The 25,879-nt window shown below is 58.7% G+C and overlaps 1 protein-coding gene across 1 annotated transcript; it reads left to right on the top strand.

Annotated features, from left to right (window-relative positions):
* Nucleotides 1-444: 444 nt before the first annotated feature.
* On the top strand, nt 445-19,049 carry actr3 (ARP3 actin-related protein 3 homolog). Its single transcript, NM_204037.1, has 12 exons — nt 445-502; nt 4,491-4,546; nt 6,140-6,264; nt 6,433-6,543; nt 7,714-7,809; nt 8,040-8,147; nt 8,402-8,545; nt 9,644-9,817; nt 10,215-10,307; nt 10,430-10,555; nt 10,841-10,924; nt 18,490-19,049. Exons 1-12 carry the CDS (start codon nt 459-461, stop codon nt 18,583-18,585), a joined length of 1,257 nt encoding a protein of 418 aa, NP_989368.1. The 5' UTR covers nt 445-458; the 3' UTR covers nt 18,586-19,049.
* Nucleotides 19,050-25,879: the final 6,830 nt, after the last annotated feature.

Below are 25,879 nucleotides of genomic sequence, written 5' to 3'. Positions count from 1 at the left end.
TGGTAACATAAAGTGTATTCAGGAAGGAGTTAAAAAATTGTCGGTGAAAAAATCATTCGTCGTTTATCAGTCATTGCCTCACCCACATTTCTACCTTCTGCTTTTTAACTGAAGTGCAATTTATCTGTCTCTTTTCTCATTGGTAGCCCTTCCCTTGCTGAAAGAGCTGATTGGCGGAGCCGCCCTTAAACTGGTCTGTGATTGGGAGGCTACTCTCTGCTTTTTGGTTCAATACATTGTATCAGTCTATTTGTTGGCGCCTTCAGTGTATGTGGATTGGCTACTTGTCTTTCTAATAAAGCCATGATTGGTCACCTTCCAGAGCGTCTTTGCTGCCATAGGCTGCTTGCCCACTCGTCCGGCGTCGATTGGCTATTTTCTGCTCATCGGCTTTCTTCCCGCCCATCGTGGCAGCCATCTTGCTGTCACTCTGTGCGGAAGTTGTTCGTAACTCGGACATGGCGGCTCGGCTCCCGGCTTGTGTGGTGGATTGTGGCACCGGGTGAGTCCGGGAGGTGCACAGGAGCCAGATGGGCTTGGGCTACAGTGTGTGTGGGGGGCCCGGGGAGTGGGGGGCAGGGTGGGCGGGTACAGTATGTGGGGGGCAGGCTGGGTAGCTATAGGGTGTATGTGGGGGTACAGTATGTGGGGGGCAGGCTGGGTAGCTATAGGGTGTATGTGGGGGTACAGTATGTGCGGGGGCAGGCTGGGTAGCTATAGGGTGTATTGGGGGTACAGTATGTGGGGGGCAGGCTGGGTAGCTATAGGGTGTATGTGGGGGGCACAGTATATGGGGGGGCAGGCTGGGTAGCTATAGGGTGTATGTGGGGGGGCAGGCTGGGTAGCTATAGGGTGTTATGTGGGGGGACATTATGGGCAGCTGGGTACATAGGTGTTATTGGGGGGCAGGCTGGGGTAGCTATAGGGTGGTATGTGGGGGGCAGGCTGGGTAGCCTATAGGGTGTATGTGGGGGGCAGGCTGGGTAGCTATAGGGTGTATGTGGGGGGCACAGTATATGGGGGGCAGGCTGGGTAGCTATAGGGTGTATGTGGGGGGGCAGGCTGGGTAGCTTAGGGTGTATGTGGGGGTACAGTATGTGGGGGGCAGGCTGGGTAGCTTTAGGGTGTATGTGGGGGTACAGTATGTGGGGGGCAGGCTGGGTAGCTATAGGGTGTATGTGGGGGGCAGGCTGGGTAGCTATAGGGTGTATGTGGGGGGCAGGCTGGGTAGCTATAGGGTGTATGTGGGGGGCACAGTATAATGGGGGGCAGGCTGGGTAGCATAGGGTGTATGTGGGGGGCAGGCTGGGTAGCTATAGGGTGTATGTGGGGGGCAGGCTGGGTAGCTTTAGGGTGTATGTGGGGGGTACAGTATGGTGGGGGGCAGGCTGGGTAGCTATAGGGTGTATGTGGGGGCAGGCTGGGTAGCTTTAGGGTGTATGTGGGGGTAGCAGTATGTGGGGGCAGGCTGGGTAGTCTATAGGGTGTATGTGGGGGGCAGGCTGGGTAGCTATAGGGTGTATGTGGGGGGCAGGCTGGGTAGCTATAGGGTGTATGTGGGGGGCACAGTATATGGGGGCAGGCTGGGTAGCTATAGGGTGTATGTTGGGGGGGCAGGCTGGGTCAGCTATAGGGTGTATGTGGGGGGCAGGCTGGGTAGCTATAGGGTTTATGTGGGGGTACAGTATGTGGGGGGCAGGCTGGGTAGCTATAGGGTGTATGTGGGGGTACAGTATGTGGGGGGCAGGCTGGGTAGCTATAGGGTGTATGTGGGGGTACAGTATGTGGGGGGCGGGTTGTGTGGGTACAGTGTGTATATGGGAGTAGGGCAGGTAGCGGGGCCGCAGGGGCAGGTAGCGGGGCCGCAGGGGCAGGTAGCGGGGCCGCAGGGGCAGGTAGCGGGGCCGCAGGGGCAGGTAGCGGGGCCGCAGGGGCAGGTAGCGGGGCCGCAGGGGCAGGTAGCGGGGCTGGAGGGGCAGGTAGCGGGGCTGGAGGGGCAGGTAGCGGGGCTGGAGGGGCAGGTAGCGGGGCTGGAGGGGCAGATGTATGAGGGCAGTACAGATAGGGGGTTACACGCCCGCTCTGCACACAGTCACTTCCTGCTTTTTGTTTTTCCCTTACGACCATATAAGGGAGTTTCAGGCCCAAATCGCTGCGCTTACCATGTGACTTGGCTTAAAGGGGAACTACACCCAAATGTAAATGTATTTGGTATTGAGCAGGAATTTGTCTGTTCCTTTAATCTCAGCACTGCTGGTTCTGACTTGTGAAACAACACGGCAGAAAGCGATTCAGCAGCCGTAACACTGACACGTTAAACCCAGTGAAATGTTTTTCATAAAAAAAAATGGAAAGTTTCTTAGGATTTGATCTTCTGTTGCTGTGCTAGAGGCGCACGTCCCCTTTAACCTGTGGTGCTGGGCCCAGTGATTGCAGAACCCGCGGCACAAAGGGCGGCTCTGAAACGTTGGATTATTTGTAGGTAGAACTTCCCCTTTATTCAGGGGGATCACAAAGGCCCAGAGCAGCTCGGGCCCAGCCCATAGATTGGCTGCCTGCTGTCCCATTCCTTCTCTCCTGGCCAATCAGCATGCCCCATTTCTCCATATCCTTTCCTTACATTCCAGTCTAGAAAGCGCTGCTACCGGCGCGTGTGTGGGCAGGTCTGTGAGATGTGAGGAATCCGGGCAATTTCCCCCCAGCAACTCGGCCTCTTCCTCTCTGTTCCACTAGTCACGGCAAGTGTCGCCTAGCAGGGGGCATTCGTCTGGGGGCAAGTGTGGGCTACCACGGGGCATTCTTATGCTTGCTGGCAGTGGGCAGGGGGGGAGTGTGTATGCCCGTGGGCAGGGGGTGTGTATGCCTGCAGGCAGTGGGCAGGGGGTGTGTATGCCCGCAGGCAGTGGGCAGGAGGGGGTGTATATGCCTGCAGGCAGTGGTCAGGAGGGGGTGTGTATGCCCACAGGCAGTGGGCAGGGGGGGGTGTATGCCCGCAGGCAGTGGGCAGGAAGGTGTGTGAGTCTGCAGGCAGTGGGCGGGGGGGTGTATGCCCGCAGGCAGTGGGCAGGGGGTGTGTATGCCCGCAGGCAGTGGGCAGGGGGTGTGTATGCCCGCAGGCAGTAGGCAGGAGGGGGTGTGTATGCCCGCAGGCAGTGGGCAGGAGGGGGTGTATATGCCCGCAGGCAGTGGGCAGGAGGGGGTGTGTATGCCCGCAGGCAGTGGTCAGGGAGGGGGTGTGTATGCCCGCAGGCAGTGGGCAGGGGGGGTGGTATGCCCACAGGCAGGGGGCAGGGGGGGTGTATGCCCGCAGGCAGTGGGAAGGAAGGTGTGTGAGTCTGCAGGCAGTGGGCGGGGGGGTGTATGCCCGCAGGCAGTGGGCAGGGGGTGTGTATGCCCGCAGGCAGTGGGCAGGGGGTGTGTATGCCCGCAGGCAGTAGGCAGGAGGGGGTGTGTATGCCCGCAGGCAGTGGGCAGGAGGGGGTGTATATGCCCGCAGGCAGTGGTCAGGAGGGGGTGTGTATGCCCACAGGCAGTGGGCAGGGGGGGTGTATGCCCACAGGCAGTGGGCAGGGGGGGTGTATGCCCGCAGGCAGTGGGCAGGAAGGTGTGTGAGTCTGCAGGCAGTGGGCGGGGGGGTGTATGCCCGCAGGCAGTGGGCAGGAGGGGGGGTGTATGCCCGCAGGCAGTGGGCAGGAGGGGGTGTGTATGCCCGCAGGCAGTGGGCAGGAGGGGGTGTGTATGCCCGCAAGCAGTGGGCAGGAGGGGGTGTGTATGCCCGCAAGCAGTGGGCAGGGGGGTGTAAGCCCGCAAGCAGTGGGCAGGGGGGTGTAAGCCCGCAAGCAGTGGGCAGAGGGGGTGTATGCCCGCAGGCAGTGGGCAGGAAGGTGTGTGAGTCCGCAGGCAGGGGGTGTGTATGCCCACAGGCAGTGGGCAGGGGGTGTGTATGCCCGCAGGCAGTGGGCAGGGGGTGTGTATGCCCGCAGACAGTGGGCAGGGGGGTATATGCCCGCAGGCAGTGGGCAGGGGGGTATATGCCCACAGGCAGTGGGCAGGGGGTGTGTGTATGCCCGCAGGCAGTGAGTCCGTTCTCACGTATGGCCAATTGGTCAGACACCATGAAGCCTTAGGGAAGTATATGGGCACACTGCATTGGAGTATTGGGGTGCAGCATTCTGACTATACAGAGAAACCCATTGGTACATCGGCGCAGACCTTACACATGTGGGGCCAGAGAAACAGGGGTATTGGCCACTAGTAGCCACACAGCTGCTACTCCTCCTACAGAGGCCACTGTGCTTCCTGAGCAGGAATAAGCGCTGGCAGGGTGACTGGCATACAGTTTGCCCATTGCTCCCTGTGATGGGGTACATAATGCCGGCCCCCAGCCTCTCCCTGTATGAGTAACCCCCAGGGGGTCCTCCTGCAACTTTCCCCTCCATGATTTATTCTTTTTCATTTTACTTGTCACTGACACGTCCCTTGTGTTACAGGTACACCAAGCTCGGCTACGCGGGGAATACAGAGCCGCAATTCATCATCCCATCATGTAAGCTTTGTACTGGGAATGGGCGGGCACTGGGGTATATCAACCATGCCATACTGGGGGGCCCTTTCCCACGCTGCCCCATTAATGGCAGTGTTCCACCCTTTGGTATCATTCCCAGTATGGGCCAGTTATTGTGCTTATTCCTTAGGTATCATTTCCAGTCTGGGTCAGTTATTGTGCTTATTCCTTAGGTATCATTCCCAGTCTGGCCCAATAAGTGAGTTGTTCCCAGCCTGGCCCAGTAAGTGAGTTGTTCCCAGTCTGGCCCAGTAAGTGAGTTGTTCCCAGTCTGGCCCAGTAAGTGAGTTGTTCCCAGTCTGGCCCAGTAAGGGCCCAGTTGCCCAGTAAGTGAGTTTGTTCCCAGTCTGGCCCAGTAAGTGAGTTGTTCCCAGTCTGGCCCAGTAAGTGAGTTGTTCCCAGTCTGGCCAGTAAGTGAGTTGTTCCCAGTCTGGCCCAGTAAGTGAGTTGTTCCCAGTCTGGCCCAGTAAGTGAGTTGTTCCCAGTCTGGCCCAGTAAGTGAGTTGTTCCCAGTCTGGCCCAGTAAGTGAGTTGTTCCCAGTCTGGCCCAGTAAGTGAGTAGTTCCCAGTCTGGCCCAGTAAGTGAGTTGTTCCCAGTCTGGCCCAGTAAGTGAGTTGTTCCCAGTCTGGCCCCAGTAAGTGAGTTGTTCCCAGTCTGGCCCAGTATTCCCAGTCTGGCCCAGTAAGTGAGTTGTTCCCAGTCTGGCCCAGTAAGTGAGTAGTTCCCAGTCTGGCCCAGTAAGTGAGTAGTTCCCAGTCCCAGTCTGGCCCAGTAAGTGAGTTGTTCCCAGTCTGGCCCAGTAAGTGAGTTGTTCCCAGTATGGCCAGTAAGTGAGTTGTTCCCAGTATGGCCCAGTAGGTGAGTTGTTCCCAGTCTGGCCCAGTAAGTGAGTAGTTCCCAGTCTGGCCCAGTAAGTGAGTAGTTCCCAGTCTGGCCCAGTAAGTGAGTTGTTCCCAGTCTGGCCCAGTAAGTGAGTTGTTCCCAGTATGGCCCAGTAAGTGAGTTGCTCCCAGTCTGGCCCAGTAAGTGAGTTGTTCCCAGTCTGGCCCAGTAAGTGAGTAGTTCCCAGTCTGGCCCAGTAAGTGAGTAGTTCCCAGTCTGGCCCAGTAGGTGAGTTGCTCCCAGTCTGGCCCAGTAAGTGAGTAGTTCCCAGTATGGCCCAGTAAGTGAGTTGCTCCCAGTCTGGCCCAGTAAGTGAGTTGCTCCCAGTCTGGCCCAGTAAGTGAGTTGCTCCCAGTCTGGCCCAGTAAGTGAGTTGCTCCCAGTCTGGCCCAGTAAGTGAGTTGTTCCCAGTCTGGCCCAGTAAGTGAGTTGCTCCCAGTCTGGCCCAGTAAGTGAGTAGTTCCCAGTATGGCCCAGTAAGTGAGTAGTTCCCAGTATGGCCCAGTAAGTGAGTAGTTCCCAGTATGGCCCAATAAGTGAGTTGCTCCCAGTCTGGCCCAGTAAGTGAGTAGTTCCCAGTCTGGCCCAGTAAGTGAGTTGCTCCCAGTCTGGCCCAGTAAGTGAGTTGTTCCCAGTCTGGCCCAGTATATGAGTTGCTCCCAGTCTGGCCCAGTAACCGTGTTCCTCCCCAGGTATCGCTATCAAGGAGTCGGCCAAGGTGGGGGACCAGGCCCAGCGGCGCCTAATGAAAGGGGTGGATGATCTGGATTTCCACATTGGGGATGAAGCCATAGACAAGCCGACATACGCAACTAAGGTAACGGCTCTGGGCTTCACTTACCTGTAACATCTCAAGCTTAGTGCCCATTGGCTCGCTGGTAATGTAGGCTGCTCAGCTGGGGGCCAATGGGCTGGATGGGAATTTCTCTGTGAACCTTTCCCCCGTCCCGTTGTCATTTTGGACCTGTTGTTTCTCTGGCTGCAGTGGCCCATTCGCCATGGGATTGTGGAGGATTGGGACCTCATGGAGAGATTCATGGAACAAATCATCTTCAAATATCTCCGAGCAGAACCTGAAGATCATTACTTCCTCCTGGTGAGAGTCACTTACAGTCTGTATAGTGGGAAAGGGCAGGGCCTCTGGATCCTACCTGGGGGGGCACGGGCGGTGTGGGTCTGGGACGCCGGCACAGGCAGTGTGGGTCTCGGGCAGGGGCATGGGCGGTGTGGGTCTGGAACGCGGGCACGGGCGGTGTGGGTCTCGGGCAGGGGCATGGGCGGTGTGGGTCTCGGGCAGGGGCATGGGCGGTGTGGGTCTGGGGCGCGGGCACGGGCGGTGTGGGTCTCGGGCAGGGGCATGGGCGGTGTGGGTCTCGGGCAGGGGCATGGGCGGTGTGGGTCTGGGGCGCGGGCACAGGCGGTGTGGGTCTCAGGCGGGAGCTCGGTCAGCGTGGGTCTCGGGCGGGGGCTTGGTCAGCGTGGGTCTCAGGCAGGGGCACGGGCAGCGTGGGTCTCGGGCAGGGGCATGGGCAGTGTGGGTCTCAGGCGGGGGCTCGGTCAGCGTGGGTCTCGGGCGGGGGCTTGTCAGCGTGGGTCTCAGGCAGGGGCACGGGCAGCGTGGGTCTCAGGCAGGGGCACGGGCAGCGTGGGTCTCGGGCAGGGGCACGGGCAGCGTGGGTCTCGGGCAGGTAGCATGGGTCTCGGGCAGGGGCACGGGCAGCAGGGGTCTCGGGCAGGTGGCACGAGCAGCAGGGGTTTCGGGCAGGTGGCACGGGCAGCAGGGGTCTGGGGCAGGGGCACTGGCAGCATGTGTCTTAGGCAGGGGCACGGGCAGCAGGGGTCTCAGGCAGGTGGCACGGGCAGCGTGGGTCTCAGGCGGGGGCAGCGGGGGTCTCGGGCAGGGGCAGTGTGGGACTCGGGCAGGTGGCACGGGCAGCAGGGGTCTGGGGCAGGGGCACTGGCAGCGTGTGTCTTAGGCAGGGGCACGGGCAGCAGGGGTCTCAGGCAGGTGGCACGGGCAGCGTGGGTCTCGGGCTGGGGCAGCGGGGGTCTCGGGCAGGGGCAGTGTGGGACTCGGGCAGGTGGCACGGGCAGCGGGGGTCTCGGGCAGGGGCAGCGGGGGACTCGGGCAGGTGGCACGGGCAGCGGGGGTCTCGGGCAGGGGCAGAGCAATCCGTTGCTCATTCACTTTGCATGTAGGGGTCTCACTTACAGAGCATATTCTGTATATTGCATTGTTCTAACCCTAATTGTATTTGTTTTGCAGACGGAACCCCCCCTGAATACCCCAGAGAACAGGGAATACACTGCTGAAATCATGTTTGAGTCTTTCAACGTCCCAGGGCTGTACATTGCTGTTCAGGTACATTGGTTACTGCCCCTGGCGCCTCCCTGGCACTGAGCAGGGCACATTAACCCTTTCAGCTACAGGATATTGAATGCATTTTGCTTCCTGAGATTAAAAGAGTTCTGTGTCTTCAGACTACAATCCTGCGCGGCCAATAGGGTTTCCCTCTGGGCACTGTGTGCAAGGATAGGGGCAAACTGCACACAGAATGCTCGGCCCGTGTTCTAACAAGTTCTGTTCCTTAGGCTGTTCTGGCCCTGGCTGCATCCTGGACCTCTCGGCAGGTTGGAGAGCGTACGCTCACTGGCACGGTGATAGACAGCGGCGATGGAGTCACACACGTCATTCCTGTGGTACGTAGCCTGACTCCTGCCGGTGCTGTGGGGCCCTTATTAGCCCCCGTTAGCAGAGTGTGTGCCTGACCCTTAATATCACTCCTCTCCCTGTGCTGGGGGTGGGTCAGTTATTCATTTTATACTGAGCCTTCTCCTGCCCTCCCCACATTCCCAAACCTGTGCCTCTATTGGGCAGTTTCCAGACTGTATGGATATGTACATTGCCCCTCCTTGTTACAGTTATATATCTCCTCTTTTCTGCCCCTCCCTAGGCTGAAGGTTACGTCATTGGAAGCTGCATTAAACACATTCCTATTGCTGGTCGGGACATTACCTACTTCATACAGCAGTTACTCCGGGACAGGGAAGTGGGAATTCCACCGGAGCAATCGCTGGAAACTGCCAAGGCTGTAAAGGTAACGAGCAGAAAGCATGCTGGGAATTTGTACCCAGGTAGTGGGAGGGTCAGGACACATGTTGGGAATTCTTATCCAGGCAGTGGGAGGGTCAGGACACATGCTGGGAATTCTTATCCAGGCAGTGGGAGGGTCAGGACACATGCTGGGAATTCTTATCCAGGCAGTGGGATGGTCAGGACACATGCTGGGAATTCTTATCCAGGCAGTGGGAGGGTCAGGACACATGCTGGGAATTCTTATCCAGGCAGTGGGAGGGTCAGGGCACATGTTGGGAATTCTTATCCAGGCAGTGGGAGGGTCAGGACACATGCTGGGAATTCTTATCCAGGCAGTGGGAGGGTCAGGACACATGCTGGGAATTCTTATCCAGCAGTGGGAGGTCAGGACACATGCTGGGAATCTTATCCAGGCAGTGGGAGGGTCAGGACTCATGCTGGGAATTCTTATCCAGGCAGTGGGAGGGTCAGGAACATGCTGGGAATTCTTATCCAGGCAGTGGGAGGGTCAGGAACATGCTGGGAATTCTTATCCAGGCAGTGGGAGGGTCAGGGCACATGTTGGAATTCTTATCCAGGCAGTGGGAGGGTCAGGACACATGCTGGGAATTCTTATCCAGGCAGTGGGAGGGTCAGGAACATGCTGGGAATTCTTATCCAGGCAGTGGGAGGGTCAGGGCACATGCTGGGAATTCTTATCCAGGCAGTGGGAGGGTCAGGACACATGCTGGGAATTCTTATCCAGGCAGTGGGAGGGTCAGGACACATGCTGGGAATTCTTATCCAGGCAGTGGGAGGGTCAGAACACATGCTGGGAATTCTTATCCAGGCAGTGGGAGGGTCAGGACTCATGCTGGGAATTCTTATCCAGGCAGTGGGAGGGTCAGGAACATGCTGGGAATTCTTATCCAGGCAGTGGGAGGGTCAGGAACATGCTGGGAATTCTTATCCAGGCAGTGGGAGGGTCAGGAACATGCTGGGAATTCAGAATACCAATCTAGTTCTGGCCCCAGTACAAGGCCGGGCAGGACTGGGGCGGCTGCCATTGTGCAACTAAGGAAGGAAGTGACTCGGCCACATTTGCTTTCTGTACTAACAGGAGCGGTTCAGCTACGTGTGCCCGGATTTAGTTAAGGAATTTAGCAAATACGATACAGACGGTGCCAAATGGATCAAACAGTACACGGGGGTGAATGCCGTTTCTAAGAAGGAATTCAGCATTGACGTTGGTTACGAGCGCTTTCTGGGGCCCGAAATCTTCTTTCATCCAGAGGTGGGTTTGCCCCCGGCTGGTATTGGCCTTCCTCCTGTATTGTGGGGCGAGAGGCCTGCACAGTAAGGGTTAAAGTGCCATTGGAACATTCTCACTGTTGTACTGCAAGAATGTGTAGTAACTGTAATAACTGTGTTATGATTTCCTTTTATAAAGAGAATATTCCCTAGGCTCAGTAATGCCAAGCTAGCCATTTGGCCAGTGGCGCTTTCCCTGCGTTCTGAGATGCCCAGTCAGCTCTTATGGGAGCCCCCATTGCTGCGGATACACTCACTGGCCTGCCCAGTGTAACCGGTTCCCTTCTGTTCTGCTGGAGATTTATAGGAATCTCATAGTAACCACTATATTATACCTGCCACCTCCCAGTGCTTCCTACTAATGCCAATGCCGTATTCAGTTTGCCAATCCAGATTTCACCCAGCCCATATCGGAAGTGGTGGATGAAGTGATACAGAACTGCCCTATTGACGTTCGGCGCCCCCTGTACAAGGTTTGTGGAACAGCAGTTTCTGTATATGTTTAATGTACTGGGTAGTGTTAGTACAATCGGTGCTGTTTATTTACTCGATCCACTCGCTCACATATGGAGGGAATTTGTGTTCCTTTGCACAGAATATCGTACTCTCTGGGGGCTCCACTATGTTCCGCGACTTTGGCCGGCGCTTACAGAGGGATGTAAAGAGAACGGTCGATGCCCGGCTGAAGCTGAGTGAGGAGCTGAGTGGGGGTCGCCTTAAGGTGAGTATGAGTGAGGATTAGACAGGTTGGTAATGGCTGTCTCTTCTTCCATTTCCTCTCCGTAATGATAATAAGTCGCTGATGGGGGGGGGGGGGGGATATTAAATGGACCCTGCTGGGCTGTTTGTGCAGAACCTGAGTCTCGGAGCCCAGAATCCAGTTGCTGTATAGGGGGTTCTGCCACGTGGCGTCCCTCTCGCTGGGGAAGGGGGGGGGGGGGAAGTTGCAGCCAAGTCAATGACAGTTTTGTGATTCCTCTATGTCTGTCTGTCTGTCTGTCTGCAGCCCAAGCCCATTGACGTTCAGGTGATCACCCACCACATGCAGAGGTACGCTGTTTGGTTCGGGGGATCCATGCTGGCTTCCACGGTAAGTTCCTTCTGACAGAAATGCCTGGGGGGGCTGTATAGTAGGAAAGGGGGCTGATCTTGGCAGACTCATTTATTCACCTTCTATGATGAGGTGAGCAGGAATCTCGATTCTGGGATGGCAGTGGATGGGATACAGTACCACACAGAAGGTTACCAATGCCATGTTTGCTTACCCTCCCCCCCCCCCCTCCGGTCTGGCCAGTCCCACACTCGCTCACCCCCAGTCTGGCCAGTCCCACACTCGCTCACCCCCGGTCTGGCCAGTCCCACACTCGCTCACCCCCGGTCTGCTGGCCAGTCCCACACTCGCTCACCCCCGGTCTGGCCAGTCCCACACTCGCTCACCCCCAGTCTGGCCAGTCCCACACTCGCTCACCCCCGGTCTGCTGGCCAGTCCCACACTCGCTCACCCCCGGTCCTGGCCAGTCCCACACTCGCTCACCCCCGGTCTGCTGGCCAGTCCCACACTCGCTCACCCCAGTCTGGCCAGTCCCACACTCGCTCACACCCCGGTCTGCTGGCCAGTCCCACACTCGCTCACCCCCAGTCTGGCCAGTCCCACACTCGCTCACGCCCGGTCTGCTGGCCAGTCCCACACTCGCTCACCCAGTCTGGCCAGTCCCACACTCGCTCACCCCGGTCTGCTGCCAGTCCACACTCGCGTCACGCCCCGTCTGCCAGTCCACACTCGCTCACCCCCGGTCTGCTGGCCAGTCCCACACTCGCTCACCCCCGGTCTGGCCAGTCCCACACTCGCTCCCCCGGTCTGCTGGCCAGTCCCACACTCGCTCACCCCCAGTCTGGCCAGTCCCACACTCGCTCACCCCCGGTCTGCTGGCCAGTCCCACACTCGCTCACCCCCGGTCTGGCCAGTCCCACACTCGCTCACTCCCGGTCTGCTGGCCAGTCCCACACTCGCTCACCCCCAGTCTGGCCAGTCCCACACTCGCTCACCCCCGGTCTGCTGGCCAGTCCCACACTCGCTCACCCCCAGTCTGGCCAGTCCTACACTCGCTCACGCCCCGGTCTGCTGGCCAGTCCCACACTCGCTCACCCCCAGTCTGGCCGTCCCACACTCGCTCACCCCCGGTCTGCTGGCCAGTCCCACACTCGCTCACCCGCAGTCTGGCCAGTCCACACTCGCTCACCCCCGGTCTGCTGGCCAGTCCCACACTCGCTCACCCCCAGTCTGGCCAGTCCCACACTCGCTCACCCCCGGTCTGCTGGCCAGTCCCACACTCGCTCACCCCGGTCTGCTGGCCAGTCCCACACTCGCTCACCCCCGTCTGCTGCTGGCCAGTCACCACACTCGCTCACCCCCAGTCTGGCCAGTCCCACACTTCGCTCACCCCCGGTCTGCTGGCCAGTCCCACCACTCGCTCACCCCCAGTCTGGCCAGTCCCACCACTCGCTCACCCCCTGTCTGGCCCAGTCCCACACTCGGCTCACCCCCGGTCTGCTGGCCAGTCCCCACACTCGCCTCACCCCCCGGCCAGTCTGCTGGCCAGTCCCACCACTCGCTCACCCCCGGTCTGCTGGCCAGTCCCCAACACTCGCTCACCCCCGCGGTCTGCTGGCCAGTCCCCACACTCGCTCACCCCCGGGGTCCTGGCCAGTCCCTACCACTCGCTCACCCCCGGTCTGCTGGCCAGTCCCCAACTCGCTCACCCCCGGTCTGCTGGCCAGTCCCACACTCGCTCACCCCCGTCTGGGCCAGTCCCACACTCGCTCACCCCCGGTCTGGCCAGTCCCACACTCGCTCACCCCCGGTCTGCTGGCCAGTCCCACACTCGCTCACCCCCAGTCTGGCCAGTCCCACACTCGCTCACCCCCGGTCTGCTGGCCAGTCCCACACTCGCTCACCCCCGTCTGCTGGCCAGTCCCACACTCGCTCACCCCCGGTCTGCTGGCCAGTCCCACACTCGCTCACCCCCGGTCTGCTGGCCAGTCCCACACTCGCTCACCCCCGGTCTGCTGGCCAGTCCCACACTCGCTCACCCCCAGTCTGGCCAGTCCCACACTCGCTCACCCCGGTCTGCTGGCCAGTCCCACACTCGCTCACCCCCAGTCTGGCCCAGTCCCACACTCGCTCACCCCCGGTCTGCTGGCCAGTCCCACACTCGCTCACCCAGTCTGGCCAGTCCCACACTCGCTCACCCCCGGTCTGCTGGCCAGTCCCACACTCGCTCACCCCCAGTCTGGCCAGTCCCACACTCGCTCACCCCCGGTCTGCTGGCCAGTCCCACACTCGCTCACCCCCAGTCTGGCCAGTCCCACACTCGCTCACCCCCGGTCTGCTGGCCAGTCCCACACTCGCTCACCCCCAGTCTGCCAGTCCCACACTCGCTCACCCCCGGTCTGCTGGCCAGTCCCACACTCGCTCACCCCCGGTCTGCTGGCCAGTCCCACACTCGCTCACCCCGTCTGCTGGCCAGTCCCACACTCGCTCACCCCCGGTCTGCTGGCCAGTCCCACACTCGCTCACCCCCAGTCTGGCCAGTCCTACACTCGCTCACCCCCGGTCTGCTGGCCAGTCCCACACTCGCTCACCCCCGGTCTGCTGGCCAGTCCCACACTCGCTCACCCCCGGTCTGCTGGCCAGTCCCACCACTCGCTCACCCCCGGTCTGGCCAGTCCTACACTCGCTCACCCCCGGTCTGCTGGCCAGTCCCACACTCGCTCACCCCCGGAGTCTGGCCAGTCCCACACTCGCTCACCCCCGGTCTGCTGGCCAGTCCCACACTCGCTCACCCCCAGTCTGGCCAGTCCTACACTCGCTCACCCCGGTCTGCTGGCCAGTCCACACTCGCTCACCCCAGTCTGGCCAGTCCCACACTCGCTCACCCCCGGTCTGCTGGCCAGTCCCACACTCGCTCACCCCCAGTCTGGCCAGTCACACTCGCTCACCCCCGGTCTGCTGCGCCAGTCCCACACTCGCTCACCCCCAGTCTGGCCAGTCCTACACTCGCTCACCCCCGGTCTGCTGGCCAGTCCCACACTCGCTCACCCACGGTCTGGGCCAGTCCCACACTCGCTCACCCCCGGTCTGCTGGCCAGTCCCACACTCGCTCACCCCCAGTCTGGCCAGTCCTACACTCGCTCACCCCCGGCTGCTGGCCAGTCCCACACTCGCTCACCCCCAGTCTGGCCAGTCCCACACTCGCTCCACCCCCGGTCTGCTGGCCAGTCCCACACTCGCTCACCCCCAGTCTGGCCAGTCCCACACTCGCTCACCCCCGGTCTGCTGGCCAGTCCCACACTCGCTCACCCCCAGTCTGGCCAGTCCTACACTCGCTCACCCCCGGTCTGCTGGCCAGTCCCACACTCGCTCACCCCCAGTCTGGCCAGTCCCACACTCGCTCACCCCCGGTCTGCTGGCCAGTCCCACACTCGCTCACCCCCAGTCTGGCCAGTCCCACACTCGCTCACCCCCGGTTTGCTGGCCAGTCCCACACTCGCTCACCCCCAGTCTGGCCAGTCCCACACTCGCTCACCCCGGTCTGGCCAGTCCCACACTCGCTCACCCCCGGTCTGCTGGCCAGTCCCACACTCGCTCACCCCCGGTCTGCTGGCCAGTCCCACACTCGCTCACCCCCGGTCTGCTGGCCAGTCCCACACTCGCTCACCCCCGGTCTGCTGGCCAGTCCCACACTCGCTCACCCCCAGTCTGGCCAGTCCCACACTCGCTCACCCCCCGGTCTGCTGGCCAGTCCCACACTCGCTCACCCCCAGTCTGGCCAGTCCCACACTCGCTCACCCCCGGTCTGCTGGCCAGTCCCACACTCGCTCACCCCCAGTCTGGCCAGTCCCACACTCGCTCACCCCCGGTCTGGCCAGTCCCACACTCGCTCACCCGGTCTGCTGGCCAGTCCCACACTCGCTCACCCCCGGTCTGCTGGCCAGTCCCACACTCGCTCACCCCGGTCTGCTGGCCAGTCCCACACTCGCTCACCCCCGGTCTGCTGGCCAGTCCCACACTCGCTCACCCCCAGTCTGGCCAGTCTACACTCGCTCACCCCCGGTCTGCTGGCCAGTCCCACACTCGCTCACCCCCAGTCTGGCCAGTCCCACACTCGCTCACCCCCAGGTCTGCTGGCCAGTCCCACACTCGCTCACCCGGTCTGGCCAGTCCCACACTCGCTCACCCTCCGGTCTGCTGGCCAGTCCCACACTCGCTCACCCCAGTCTGGCCAGTCCCACACTCGCTCACGCCCGGTCTGGCCAGTCCCACACTCGCTCACCCCCGGTCTGCTGGCCAGTCCCACACTCGCTCACCCCAGTCTGGCCAGTCCCACACTCGCTCACCCCCAGTCTGGCAGTCCCACACTCGCTCACCCCAGTTCTGGCCAGTCCCACACTCGCTCACCCCGTCTGGCCAGTCCCACACTCGCTCACCCCGTCTGGCCAGTCCCACACTCGCTCACCCCCGGTCTGGCCAGTCCCACACTCGCTCACCCCCGGTCTGCTGGCCAGTCCCACACTCGCTCACCCCGGTCTGCTGGCCAGTCCCCAAACTCGCTCACCCCCAGTCTGGCCAGTCCCTACACTCGCTCACCCCCTGTCTGGCCAGTCCCACACTCGCTCACCCCCGGTTGGCCAGTCCCACACTCGCTCACCCGGTCTGGCCAGTCCACATGCTCACCCCCGGTCTGCTGGCCAGTCCCACACTCGCTCACCCCCGGTCTGGCTGGCCAGTCCCACACTCGCTCACCCCCAGTCTGGCCAGTCCTACACTCGCTCACCCCGGTCTGCTGGCCAGTCCCACACTCGCTCACCCCAGTCTGGCCAGTCCCACACTCGCTCACCCCCGGTCCTGGCCAGTCCCACACTCGCTCACCCCCAGTCCCAGTCTTACACTCGCTCACCCCCAGTCTGGCCAGTCCCACACTCGCTCACCCCCGGTCTGGCCAGTCCCACACTCGCTCACCCCCGGTCTGGCCAGTCCCACACTCGCTCCACCCCCGTCTGCTGGCCAGTCCCACACTCGCTCACCCCCGGTCTGCTGGCCAGTCCCACACTCGCTCACCCCCAGTCTGGCCAGTCCTACACTCGCTCACCCCCGGTCTGCTGGCCAGTCCCACACTCGCTCACCCCCAGTCTGGCCAGTCCTACACTCGCTCTCTGCTGGCCAGTCCCACACTCGGGTCTGCTGGCCAGTCCCACACTCGCTCACGAGCCCCCCGGTCTGCTGGCCAGTCCCACACTCGCTCACCCCCAGTCTGGCCAGTCCCACACTCGCTCACCCCCGGTCTGGCCAGTCCCACACTCGCTCACTCCGGTCCTGCTGCTCACCCCCGGTCTGCTGGCCAGTCCCACACTCGCTCACCCCCGGTCTGCTGGCCAGTCCCACACACCCCAGTCTGGCCAGTCCTACACTCGCTCACCCCCGGTCTGCTGGCCAGTCCCACACTCGGGTCTGCTGGCCGTCCCACACTCGCTCACACCCCGGTCTGGCCAGTCCCACACTCGCTCACCCCCGGTCTGCTGCTCACCCCCGGTCTGCTGGCCAGTCCCACACTCGCTCACCCCCGGTCTGCTGGCCAGTCCCACACTCGCTCACCCCCAGTCTGGCCAGTCCACACTCGCTCACCCCCAGTCTGGCCAGTCCCACACTCGCTACACCCCGGTCTGGCCAGTCCCACACTCGCTCACCCCGGTCTGGCCCAGGCCAGTCCCACACTCGCTCCACCCCCGTCTTGCTCACACCCGGTCTGCTGGCCAGTCCCACACTCGCTCACCCCCGGTCTGCTGGCCAGTCCCACACTCGCTCACCCCCAGTCTGGCCAGTCCTACACTCGCTCACCCCCGGTCTGCTGGCCAGTCCCACACTCGCTCACCCCCAGTCTGGCCAGTCCTACACTCGCTCACCCCCGGTCTGCTGGCCAGTCCCACACTCGCTCACCCCCGGTCTGCTGGCCAGTCCCACACTCGCTCACCCCCGTCTGCTGGCCAGTCCCACACTCGCTCACCCCCGGTCTGCTGGCCAGTCCCACACTCGCTCACCCCGGTCTGCTGGCCAGTCCCACACTCGCTCACCCCCGGTCTGCTGGCCAGTCCCACACTCCTCACACCCCACCGGTTCTGCTGGCCAGTCCCACACTCGCCTACACCCCGGTCTGCTGGCCAGTCCCACACTCGCTCACCCCCGGTCTGCTGGCCAGTCCCACACTCCTCACGGCCCCGGTCTGCTGGCCAGTCCCACACTCGCTCACCCCCCGGTCTGCTGGCCCAGTCCCCACACTCGCTCACCCCCGGTCTGCTTGGCCAGTCCCACACTCGCTCACCCCAGTCCTGGCCGTCCCACACCGCTCAACCCCCCCCCCCCATGGCACAGAGAGCTGGCACATCTGTGAGGGTATGGGGGGGCACTAGTGCCTGTGGCACAGAGAGCTGGCACATCTGTGAGGGTATGGGGGGGCACTAGTGCCTGTGGCACAGAGAGCTGGCACATCTGTGAGGGTATGGGGGGGCACTAGTGCCTGTGGCACAGAGAGCTGGCACATCTGTGAGGGTATGGGGGCAGTAGTGCCTGTGGCACAGAGAGCTGGCACATCTGTGAGGGTATGGGGGGCAGTAGTGCCTGTGGCACAGAGAGCTGGCACATCTGTGAGGGTATGGGGGGCACTAGTGCCTGTCGCACAGAGAGCTGGCACATCTGTGAGGGTATGGGGGCAGTAGTGCCTGTGGCACAGAGAGCTGGCACATCTGTGAGGGTATGGGGGGACACTAGTGCCTGTCGCACAGAGAGCTGACACATCTGTGAGGGTATGGGGGGCAGTAGTGCCTGTGGCACAGAGAGCTGGCACATCTGTGAGGGTATGGGGGGACACTAGTGCCTGTGGCACAGAGAGCTGGCACATCTGTGAGGGTATGGGGGGGCACTAGTGCCTGTCGCACAGAGAGCTGGCACATCTGTGAGGGTATGGGGGGCAGTAGTGCCTGTGGCACAGAGAGCTGGCACATCTGTGAGGGTATGGGGGGCAGTAGTGCCTGTGGCACAGAGAGCTGGCACATCTGTGAGGGTATGGGGGGACACTAGTGCCTGTGGCACAGAGAGCTGGCACATCTGTGAGGGTATGGGGGGACACTAGTGCCTGTGGCACAGAGAGCTGGCACATCTGTGAGGGTATGGGGGGCAGTAGTGCCTGTGGCACAGAGAGCTGGCACATCTGTGAGGGTATGGGGGACACTAGTGCCTGTGGCACAGAGAGCTGGCACATCTGTGAGGGTATGGGGGGGCACTAGTGCCCACGGCACGGGGAGCTGGCACATCTGTGAGGGTATGAGGCAGCATGGGGAGCTGGCATATCTGGGAAGGCACCATTAATGCAGAACCATAGATGCAGGTTTGGAACAACATTTGGTGCCCCCCCCCAGTGGCCCGTGGTGGAGGTGGAGCTTATTTCATTAATACAGTGCCAAACCCCATCATTCCCATATAGCAAATCAGCCCATTGTACCATTCTCCCACCCGACTATTGATGGTGATATGGGGGGGGCTCCCTGTCTCCCCTCTATTCCCCATATTTTCCCATCCGTAACCTGCTTGTCTGTTCCCGGCAGCCGGAGTTTTACCAAGTGTGCCACACCAAGAAGGACTATGAAGAGATTGGGCCGAGCATATGTCGCCACAACCCCGTGTTCGGTGTCATGTCCTAATCCCGCGTGTGCTGGGAGGGGCCGGTGTGCGTGTCGGGACGTTGGGGCGCCCAGGCTTGGAGGAGCCCCCCAATTTCTCTTTGCACGGGTGGAACCCAGACAGATTCCTTTCCATGAAATATTGTTGAATAAAAGAAGCGAGTGGCTTTTAGTTGTCTGTGCCCTGGGGTTCTGTCTGCTTCTGGCAGCTCCTACAGTTATGGGTTGCGCTGGTTCTGTAGAACTCGTGCGGTACAGACGAACCGGGCCCCAAATGCTGGACATTGGGATCAGCTTATGTGCTCAGTGGGCAATGTGGCCCCTGAGAGCCCCGAGCTCCTCCCCCGCTTTGCCTTTCTGCCCTGTCTGGATACTGAGCGCTTTTCCCTATAGTTCTGTCTGTGTCGGTTCCGCTCGCTCTTCCGCTTCTGGGTTTTTGTTTTTGTTTTGAATCTGAAAATCCAATAATAAACGATATCATGATGTCTCTTCTTACAGCACTCTCGTCTTGTCTCACCCCAAATATCCACTACTAATGATAGCAGGGGGCGCCACAGAGCGGGGCAGCCAATTGGCACAGCCACGAGAGCAACCAATCAGCAGTTACTTGTCTAATGAAGTAACACTAAAGGCCATATTCCATAGCAACCAATCAGCAGTTAGCAGTTACTTGTCTAATGTCATAGCAACCAATCAGCAGGTACTTGTCTAATGAATTATAAAACATCAGCTCTCTCCTCCAGCCAAGACTCCAGCTCCCACAATGCCTTGCACACAGTGCTCATATTCTCAGGTCTGAACAGAGCAAGGCATTGTGGGAGCTGGAGCAGAGCTGACTACTGATACAATAGGCACTTTGGCCACTAGGTGGGGCTGTGTACCTCTGTGCTCTGAGTGTGGCCTGTGTTAGGGAGCGCTTGGGTGCCATTCTGAGGGCGGGGGGGGCAGGACGTGCACCCACATAAGGGCTCCTAACCAAGCACTGGGTTTGCAGAGGGGGCACAATTACTTTGTAGATAAGCACTAAGGGGCGCTGTCTCCTGCTCCTGAACTTGCACCCCCGGGGCCATAGACAATCCCTAATGTATCGCTGGTGTGAGTGTTACAGTCCAACACTGAGGGTATTTTATATTGCCCCTGCAACTGGGTGCCTTGTGTCTGTGCTTCATGGAACCCGGATTTTACCAAGGCATCTGCAGTCTGGGTCTGTGTCGCACATCATGGCTGTCCCAGCAGCAGCTTTGTTGTTCTGTGGGTGTGTAAGTGCCTCCCCTCCGGAACCCACCCAGGCGAGGGCCAACCCCTCCGGAACCCACCCAGGCGAGGGCCAACCCCTCCGGAACCCACCCAGGCGAGGGCCAACCCCTCCGGAACCCACCCAGGCGAGGGCCAACCCCTCCGGAACCCACCCAGGCGAGGGCCAACCCCTCCGGAACCCACCCAGGCGAGGGCCAACCCCTCCGGAAACCCACCCAGGCGAGGGCCAACCCCTCCGGAACCCACCCAGGCGAGGGCCAACCCCTCCGGAAACCCACCCAGGCGAGGGCCAACCCCTCCGGAACCCACCCAGGCGAGGGCCAACCCCTCCGGAACCCACCCAGGCGGCCGCCAACCCCTCCGGAACCCACCCAGGCGGGCGCCAACCCCTCCGGAACCCACCCAAGCGAGCGCCACCCCTCCGGAACCCACCCAGGCGTGTCGGGGGGATACAGAGACCACTTGGGGTGTAAAGACAACATTTATTTAACACTGACTCTTTGGAGTAAAACCTGGGTCAGAACAAAGAAATCATTTGGGAACTGAGAGTGGGAGGCACTTTGTTTGCCTGATTGGTGCCACAGAGAAGGCGGGTCCCACCCACACGGAACCGCTAGTAGCCCCTCCCCCCCAGCTGCTCAGGGTTTAACCAGACTGACACTATTTTATCCTTATTTGTCGCTGTGTTAAACACCTCACAGATCCCAAAGTTTCCCAAGCAATAAATATCCCCTCCATGAACCAGGGAGCTCCCCAAGTGGGTGGGGGAATGAGTGATACATTGGGGGTGGGGAGGAGATCTCACCATCAGCATAGGAAGGGGTTCCTTACTGTAAGGGCAGTCAGGTTATGGGGTTCCCTACCCAGAGAGGGGGAATGAGTGATACATTGGGGGTGGGGAGGAGATCTCACCATCAGCATAGGAAGGGGTTCCTTACTGTAAGGGCAGTCAGGTTATGGGGTTCCCTACCCAGAGAGGGGGAATGAGTGATACATTGGGGGTGGGGGAGGAGATCTCACCATCAGCATAGGAAGGGGTTCCTTACTGTAAGGGCAGTCAGGTTATGGGGTTCCCTACCCAGAGAGGGGGAATGAGCGATACATTGGGGGTGGGGAGGAAAAGGGATCTCACCATCAGCATAGGGAGGGGTTCCTTACTGTAAGGGCAGTCAGGTTATGGGGTTCCCTACCCAGAGAGGGGGAATGAGTGATACATTGGGGGTGGGGAGGAAAGGGGATCTCACCATCAGCATAGGAAGGGGTTCCTTACTGTAAGGGCAGTCAGGTTATGGGGTTCCCTACCCAGAGAGGGGGAATGAGTGATACATTGGGGGTGGGGAGGAAAAGGGATCTCACCATCAGCATAGGGAGGGGTTCCTTACTGTAAGGGCAGTCAGGTTATGGGATTCCCTACCAAGAGAGGGGGAATGAGTGATACATTGGGGGTGGGGGGGAAAGGAGATCTCACCATCAGCATAGGAAGGGGTTCCTTACTGTAAGGGCAGTCAGGTTATGGGGTTCCCTACCAAGAGAGGGGGAATGAGTGATACATTGGGGGTGGGGAGGAAAGGGGATCTCACCATCAGCATAGGAAGGGGTTCCTTACTGTAAGGGCAGTCAGGTTATGGGGTTCCCTACCCAGAGAGGGGGAATGAGTGATACATTGGGGGTGGGGAGGAAAGGGGATCTCACCATCAGCATAGGAAGGGGTTCCTTACTGTAAGGGCAGTCAGGTTATGGGGTTCCCTACCCAGAGAGGGGGAATGAGCGATACATTGGGGGTGGGGAGGAAAAGGGATCTCACCATCAGCATAGGGAGGGGTTCCTTACTGTAAGGGCAGTCAGGTTATGGGATTCCCTACCCAGAGAGGGGGAATGAGTGATACATTGGGGGTGGGGGGGAAAGGAGATCTCACCATCAGCATAGGAAGGGGTTCCTTACTGTAAGGGCAGTCAGGTTATGGGATTCCCTACCCAGAGAGGGGGAATGAGTGATACATTGGGGGTGGGGAGGAGATCTCACCATCAGCATAGGAAGGGGTTCCTTACTGTAAGGGCAGTCAGGTTATGGGATTCCCTACCCAGAGAGGGGGAATGAGTGATACATTGGGGGTGGGGGGGAAAGGGGATCTCACCATCAGCATAGGAAGGGGTTCCTTACTGTAAGGGCAGTCAGGTTATGGGGTTCCCTACCAAGAGAGGGGGAATGAGTGATACATTGGGGGTGGGGGGAAAGGGGATCTCACCATCAGCATAGGAAGGGGTTCCTTACTGTAAGGGCAGTCAGGTTATGGGGTTCCCTACCAAGAGAGGGGGAATGAGCGATACATTGGGGGGGGGGGGAGGAAAGGGGATCTCACCATCAGCATAGCAAGGGGTTCCTTACTGTAAGGGCAGTCAGGTTATGGGGTTCCCTACCAAGAAGGGGAATGAGTGATACATTGGGGGTGGGGAGGAAAGGGGATCTCACCATCAGCATAGCAAGGGGTTCCTTACTGTAAGGGCAGTCAGGTTATGGGGTTCCCTACCAAGAGAGGGGGAATGAGTGATACATTGGGGGTGGGGAGGAAAGGAGATCTCACCATCAGCATAGGAAGGGGTTCCTTACTGTAAGGGCAGTCAGGTTATGGGGTTCCCTACCAAGAGAGGGGGAATGAGTGATACATTGGGGGTGGGGAGGAAAGGGGATCTCACCATCAGCATAGGAAGGGGTTCCTTACTGAGTCACTTACAATAAAAAAAACTCTTGTTGCTGGGGTTCTAGAGTATTAATGAGCTAGGGATTAGTGGGGAGTGATTAATATTGTTACTGGGGTACTGGAGTATTAATGAGCTAGGGATTAGCAGAGGAGTAATAAATATTGTTACTGGGGTTCTAGAGTATTAATGAGCTAGGGATTAGCAGGGGAGTGATTAATATTGTTACTGTGGTTCTAGAGCATTAATGAGGTAGAGATTAGCAGGGGAGTAAGTCATATTGTTACTGGGGTTCTAGAGTATTAATGAGCTAGGGATTAGCAGGGGAGTGATTAATATTGTTACTGGGGTTCTAGAGCAGTGCTGTCCAACTTCTACGGTGCCGAGGGCCGAAATTTCTCTAGCATACATGGTGGAGGGCCGCTAATGGAAGCCAGTTTTGACCACTCCCCTTTTTGAAACCACACCCACTTCAAACCACACCCATTTTATCACAATGGTGGTAGCACAGCAAAATCCCAAATGCTTGGTCCTTACTGTGGGGATATCAACCATCATTCATATGTGAAAGAATTATGTCATATTAAGACACACCCTTAAATTCCATATGCCTCCTCCTCCCCTGTGGATAGCACAGCAACCCCCAGTACATAATTACACACCTTTGGGACCATTTAATGGCTATTTCCAACTGCTAACAAACTCCCACAACAAACCCCTGCCAGGTTCACCTCCCACAAGTAGCATAGGGCAAGCAGAGTATGGCACACACAGGCAGCACTCTGCCTGTCCTATGCTGTCTGTGTGTGCCATACTCTGCCTGTCCTAACCTGCCTGTGTGTGCCATACTCTGCCTGCCCTACCCTGACTGTGTGTGCCATACTCTGCCTGCCCTACCCTTACTGTGTGTGCCATACTCTGCCTGCCCTACCCTTCCTGTGTGTGCCATACTCTGCCTGCCCTATGCTGCCTGTGTGTGCCATACTCTGCCTGCCCTACCCTTACTGTGTGTGCCATACTCTGCCTGCCCTATGCTGCCTGTGTGTGCCATACTCTGCCTGCCCTACCCTTACTGTGTGTGCCATACTCTGCCTGCCCTACCCTTCCTGTGTGTGCCATACTCTGCCTGCCCTATGCTGCCTGTGTGTGCCATACTCTGCCTGCCCTACCCTGACTGTGTGTGCCATACTCTGCCTGCCCTACCCTTACTGTGTGTGCCATACTCTGCCTGCCCTATGCTGCCTGTGTGTGCCATACTCTGCCTGCCCTACCCTGACTGTGTGTGCCATACTCTGCCTGCCCTACCCTTCCTGTGTGTGCCATACTCTGCCTGCCCTATGCTGCCTGTGTGTGCCATACTCTGCCTGCCCTACCCTGACTGTGTGTGCCATACTCTGCCTGCCCTACCCTTACTGTGTGTGCCATACTCTGCCTGCCCTATGCTGCCTGTGTGTGCCATACTCTGCCTGCCCTACCCTTACTGTGTGTGCCATACTCTGCCTGCCCTACCCTTCCTGTGTGTGCCATACTCTGCCTGCCCTATGCTGCCTGTGTGTGCCATACTCTGCCTGCCCTACCCTGACTGTGTGTGCCATACTCTGCCTGCCCTACCCTTACTGTGTGTGCCATACTCTGCCTGCCCTACCCTTCCTGTGTGTGCCATACTCTGCCTGCCCTATGCTGCCTGTGTGTGCCATACTCTGCCTGCCCTACCCTTACTGTGTGTGCCATACTCTGCCTGCCCTACCCTTCCTGTGTGTGCCATACTCTGCCTGCCCTACCCTTCCTGTGTGTGCCATACTCTGCCTGCCCTATGCTGCCTGTGTGTGCCATACTCTGCCTGCCCTACCCTGACTGTGTGTGCCATACTCTGCCTGCCCTACCCTTCCAGTGTGCCATACCCTCCCTGACCTATGCTGCCTGTGTGTGCCATACTCTACCTGCCCTATGCTGGCTGTATGTGCCATACTCTGCCTACAGTACCTATGTCTGAGGTGTGAAGAAGTGAACAATGGGAGTGATTACAGTCTGAGCCTGAGGTGGGAACAGGGGAACAATGGGAGTGATTACAGCCTGAGCCTGAGGTGGGAACAGGGGAACAATGGGGGTGATTACAGCCTGAGCCTGAGGTGTGAACACTGCAGGGGTTGAACAATGCAGAAACTAAAAGGTGTGAAAAACACAGGGGATTACATTTTTAAACAATACAGAGGGATTACAGCCTGAATCTGAGGTGAGAACCATGCAGGGGGGCAGTTAATCTCAGTACTGATACCATTTAATGCTTACTCAAAGGTAAGCCATCAAAGCAGCCAGACAGGTGGGGGGCCACACAGAGGGTGGACAGCACTGTTCTAGAGTATTAATGAGCTAGGGATTAGCAGGGGAGTGATTAATATTGTTACTGGGGTTCTAGAGTATTAATGAGCTAGGGATTAACAGAGGAGTGATTAATATTGTTACTGGGGTTCTAGAGCATTAATAAGGTAGAGATTAGCAGGGGAGTAATTCATATTGTTACTGGGGTTCTAGAGTATTAATGAGCTAGGGATTAGCAGATGAGTGATTAATATTGTTACTGGGGTTCTAGAGCATTAATAAGGTAGAGATTAGCAGGGGAGTAATTCATATTGTTACTGGGGTTCTAGAGTATTAATGAGCTATTGATTAGCAGGGGAGTGATTAATATTGTTACTGGGGTTCTAGAGTATTAATGAGCTAGGGATTAGCAGGGGAGTGATTAATATTGTTACTGGGGTTCTAGAGCATCAATGAGGTAGGGATTAGCAGGGGAGTGATTAATATTGTTACTGGGGTTCTAGAGTATTAATGAGCTAGGGATTAGCAGGGGAGTGATTAATATTGTTACTGGGGTTCTAGAGTATTAATGAGCTAGGGATTAGCAGGGGAGTGATTAATATTGTTACTGGGGTTATAGAGTATTTGATGCTGGTGGGGTATATAGGGTGGGGTATATAAGTACAGGGGGTATATAGGATAGGGTATATCATGTACAGGGGGTATATAGGGTAGGGTATATAAGGTACAGGGGGTATATAGGGCAGGGTATATCATGTACAGGGTATATAGGGTAGGGTATATAAGGTACAGGGGGTATATAGGGCAGGGTATATAAGGTACAGGGGGTATATAGGGTAGGGTATATAAGGTACAGGGGGTATATAGGGTAGGGTATATTATGTACAGGGGGTATATAGGGCAGGGTATATCATGTACAGGGGGTATATAGGGTAGGGTATATCATGTACAGGGGGTATATAGGGTAGGGTATATAAGGTACAGGGGGTATATAGGGTAGGGTATATATGGTACAGGGGGTATATAGGGTAGGGCAGTGCTG

This window comes from Xenopus tropicalis, chromosome 9 (assembly GCF_000004195.4).
Source record: "Xenopus tropicalis strain Nigerian chromosome 9, UCB_Xtro_10.0, whole genome shotgun sequence".
In the NCBI taxonomy this organism is placed as follows: domain Eukaryota; kingdom Metazoa; phylum Chordata; class Amphibia; order Anura; family Pipidae; genus Xenopus; species Xenopus tropicalis.
The sequence above is the reverse complement of the archived record's forward strand: the minus strand, read 5'-3'. Positions and strand labels throughout refer to the sequence as shown.

Coding starts and splice junctions, on each gene's coding strand:
- actr3 (NM_204037.1), top strand. CDS start 459: ATGGCGGCTCGGCTCCCGGCTTGTGTGGTGGATTGTGGCACCGG. Junction 503..4,490: donor GTGGTGGATTGTGGCACCGG/GTGAGTCCGGGA, acceptor CTTGTGTTACAG/GTACACCAAGCTCGGCTACG. Junction 6,265..6,432: donor AGCCGACATACGCAACTAAG/GTAACGGCTCTG, acceptor CTCTGGCTGCAG/TGGCCCATTCGCCATGGGAT.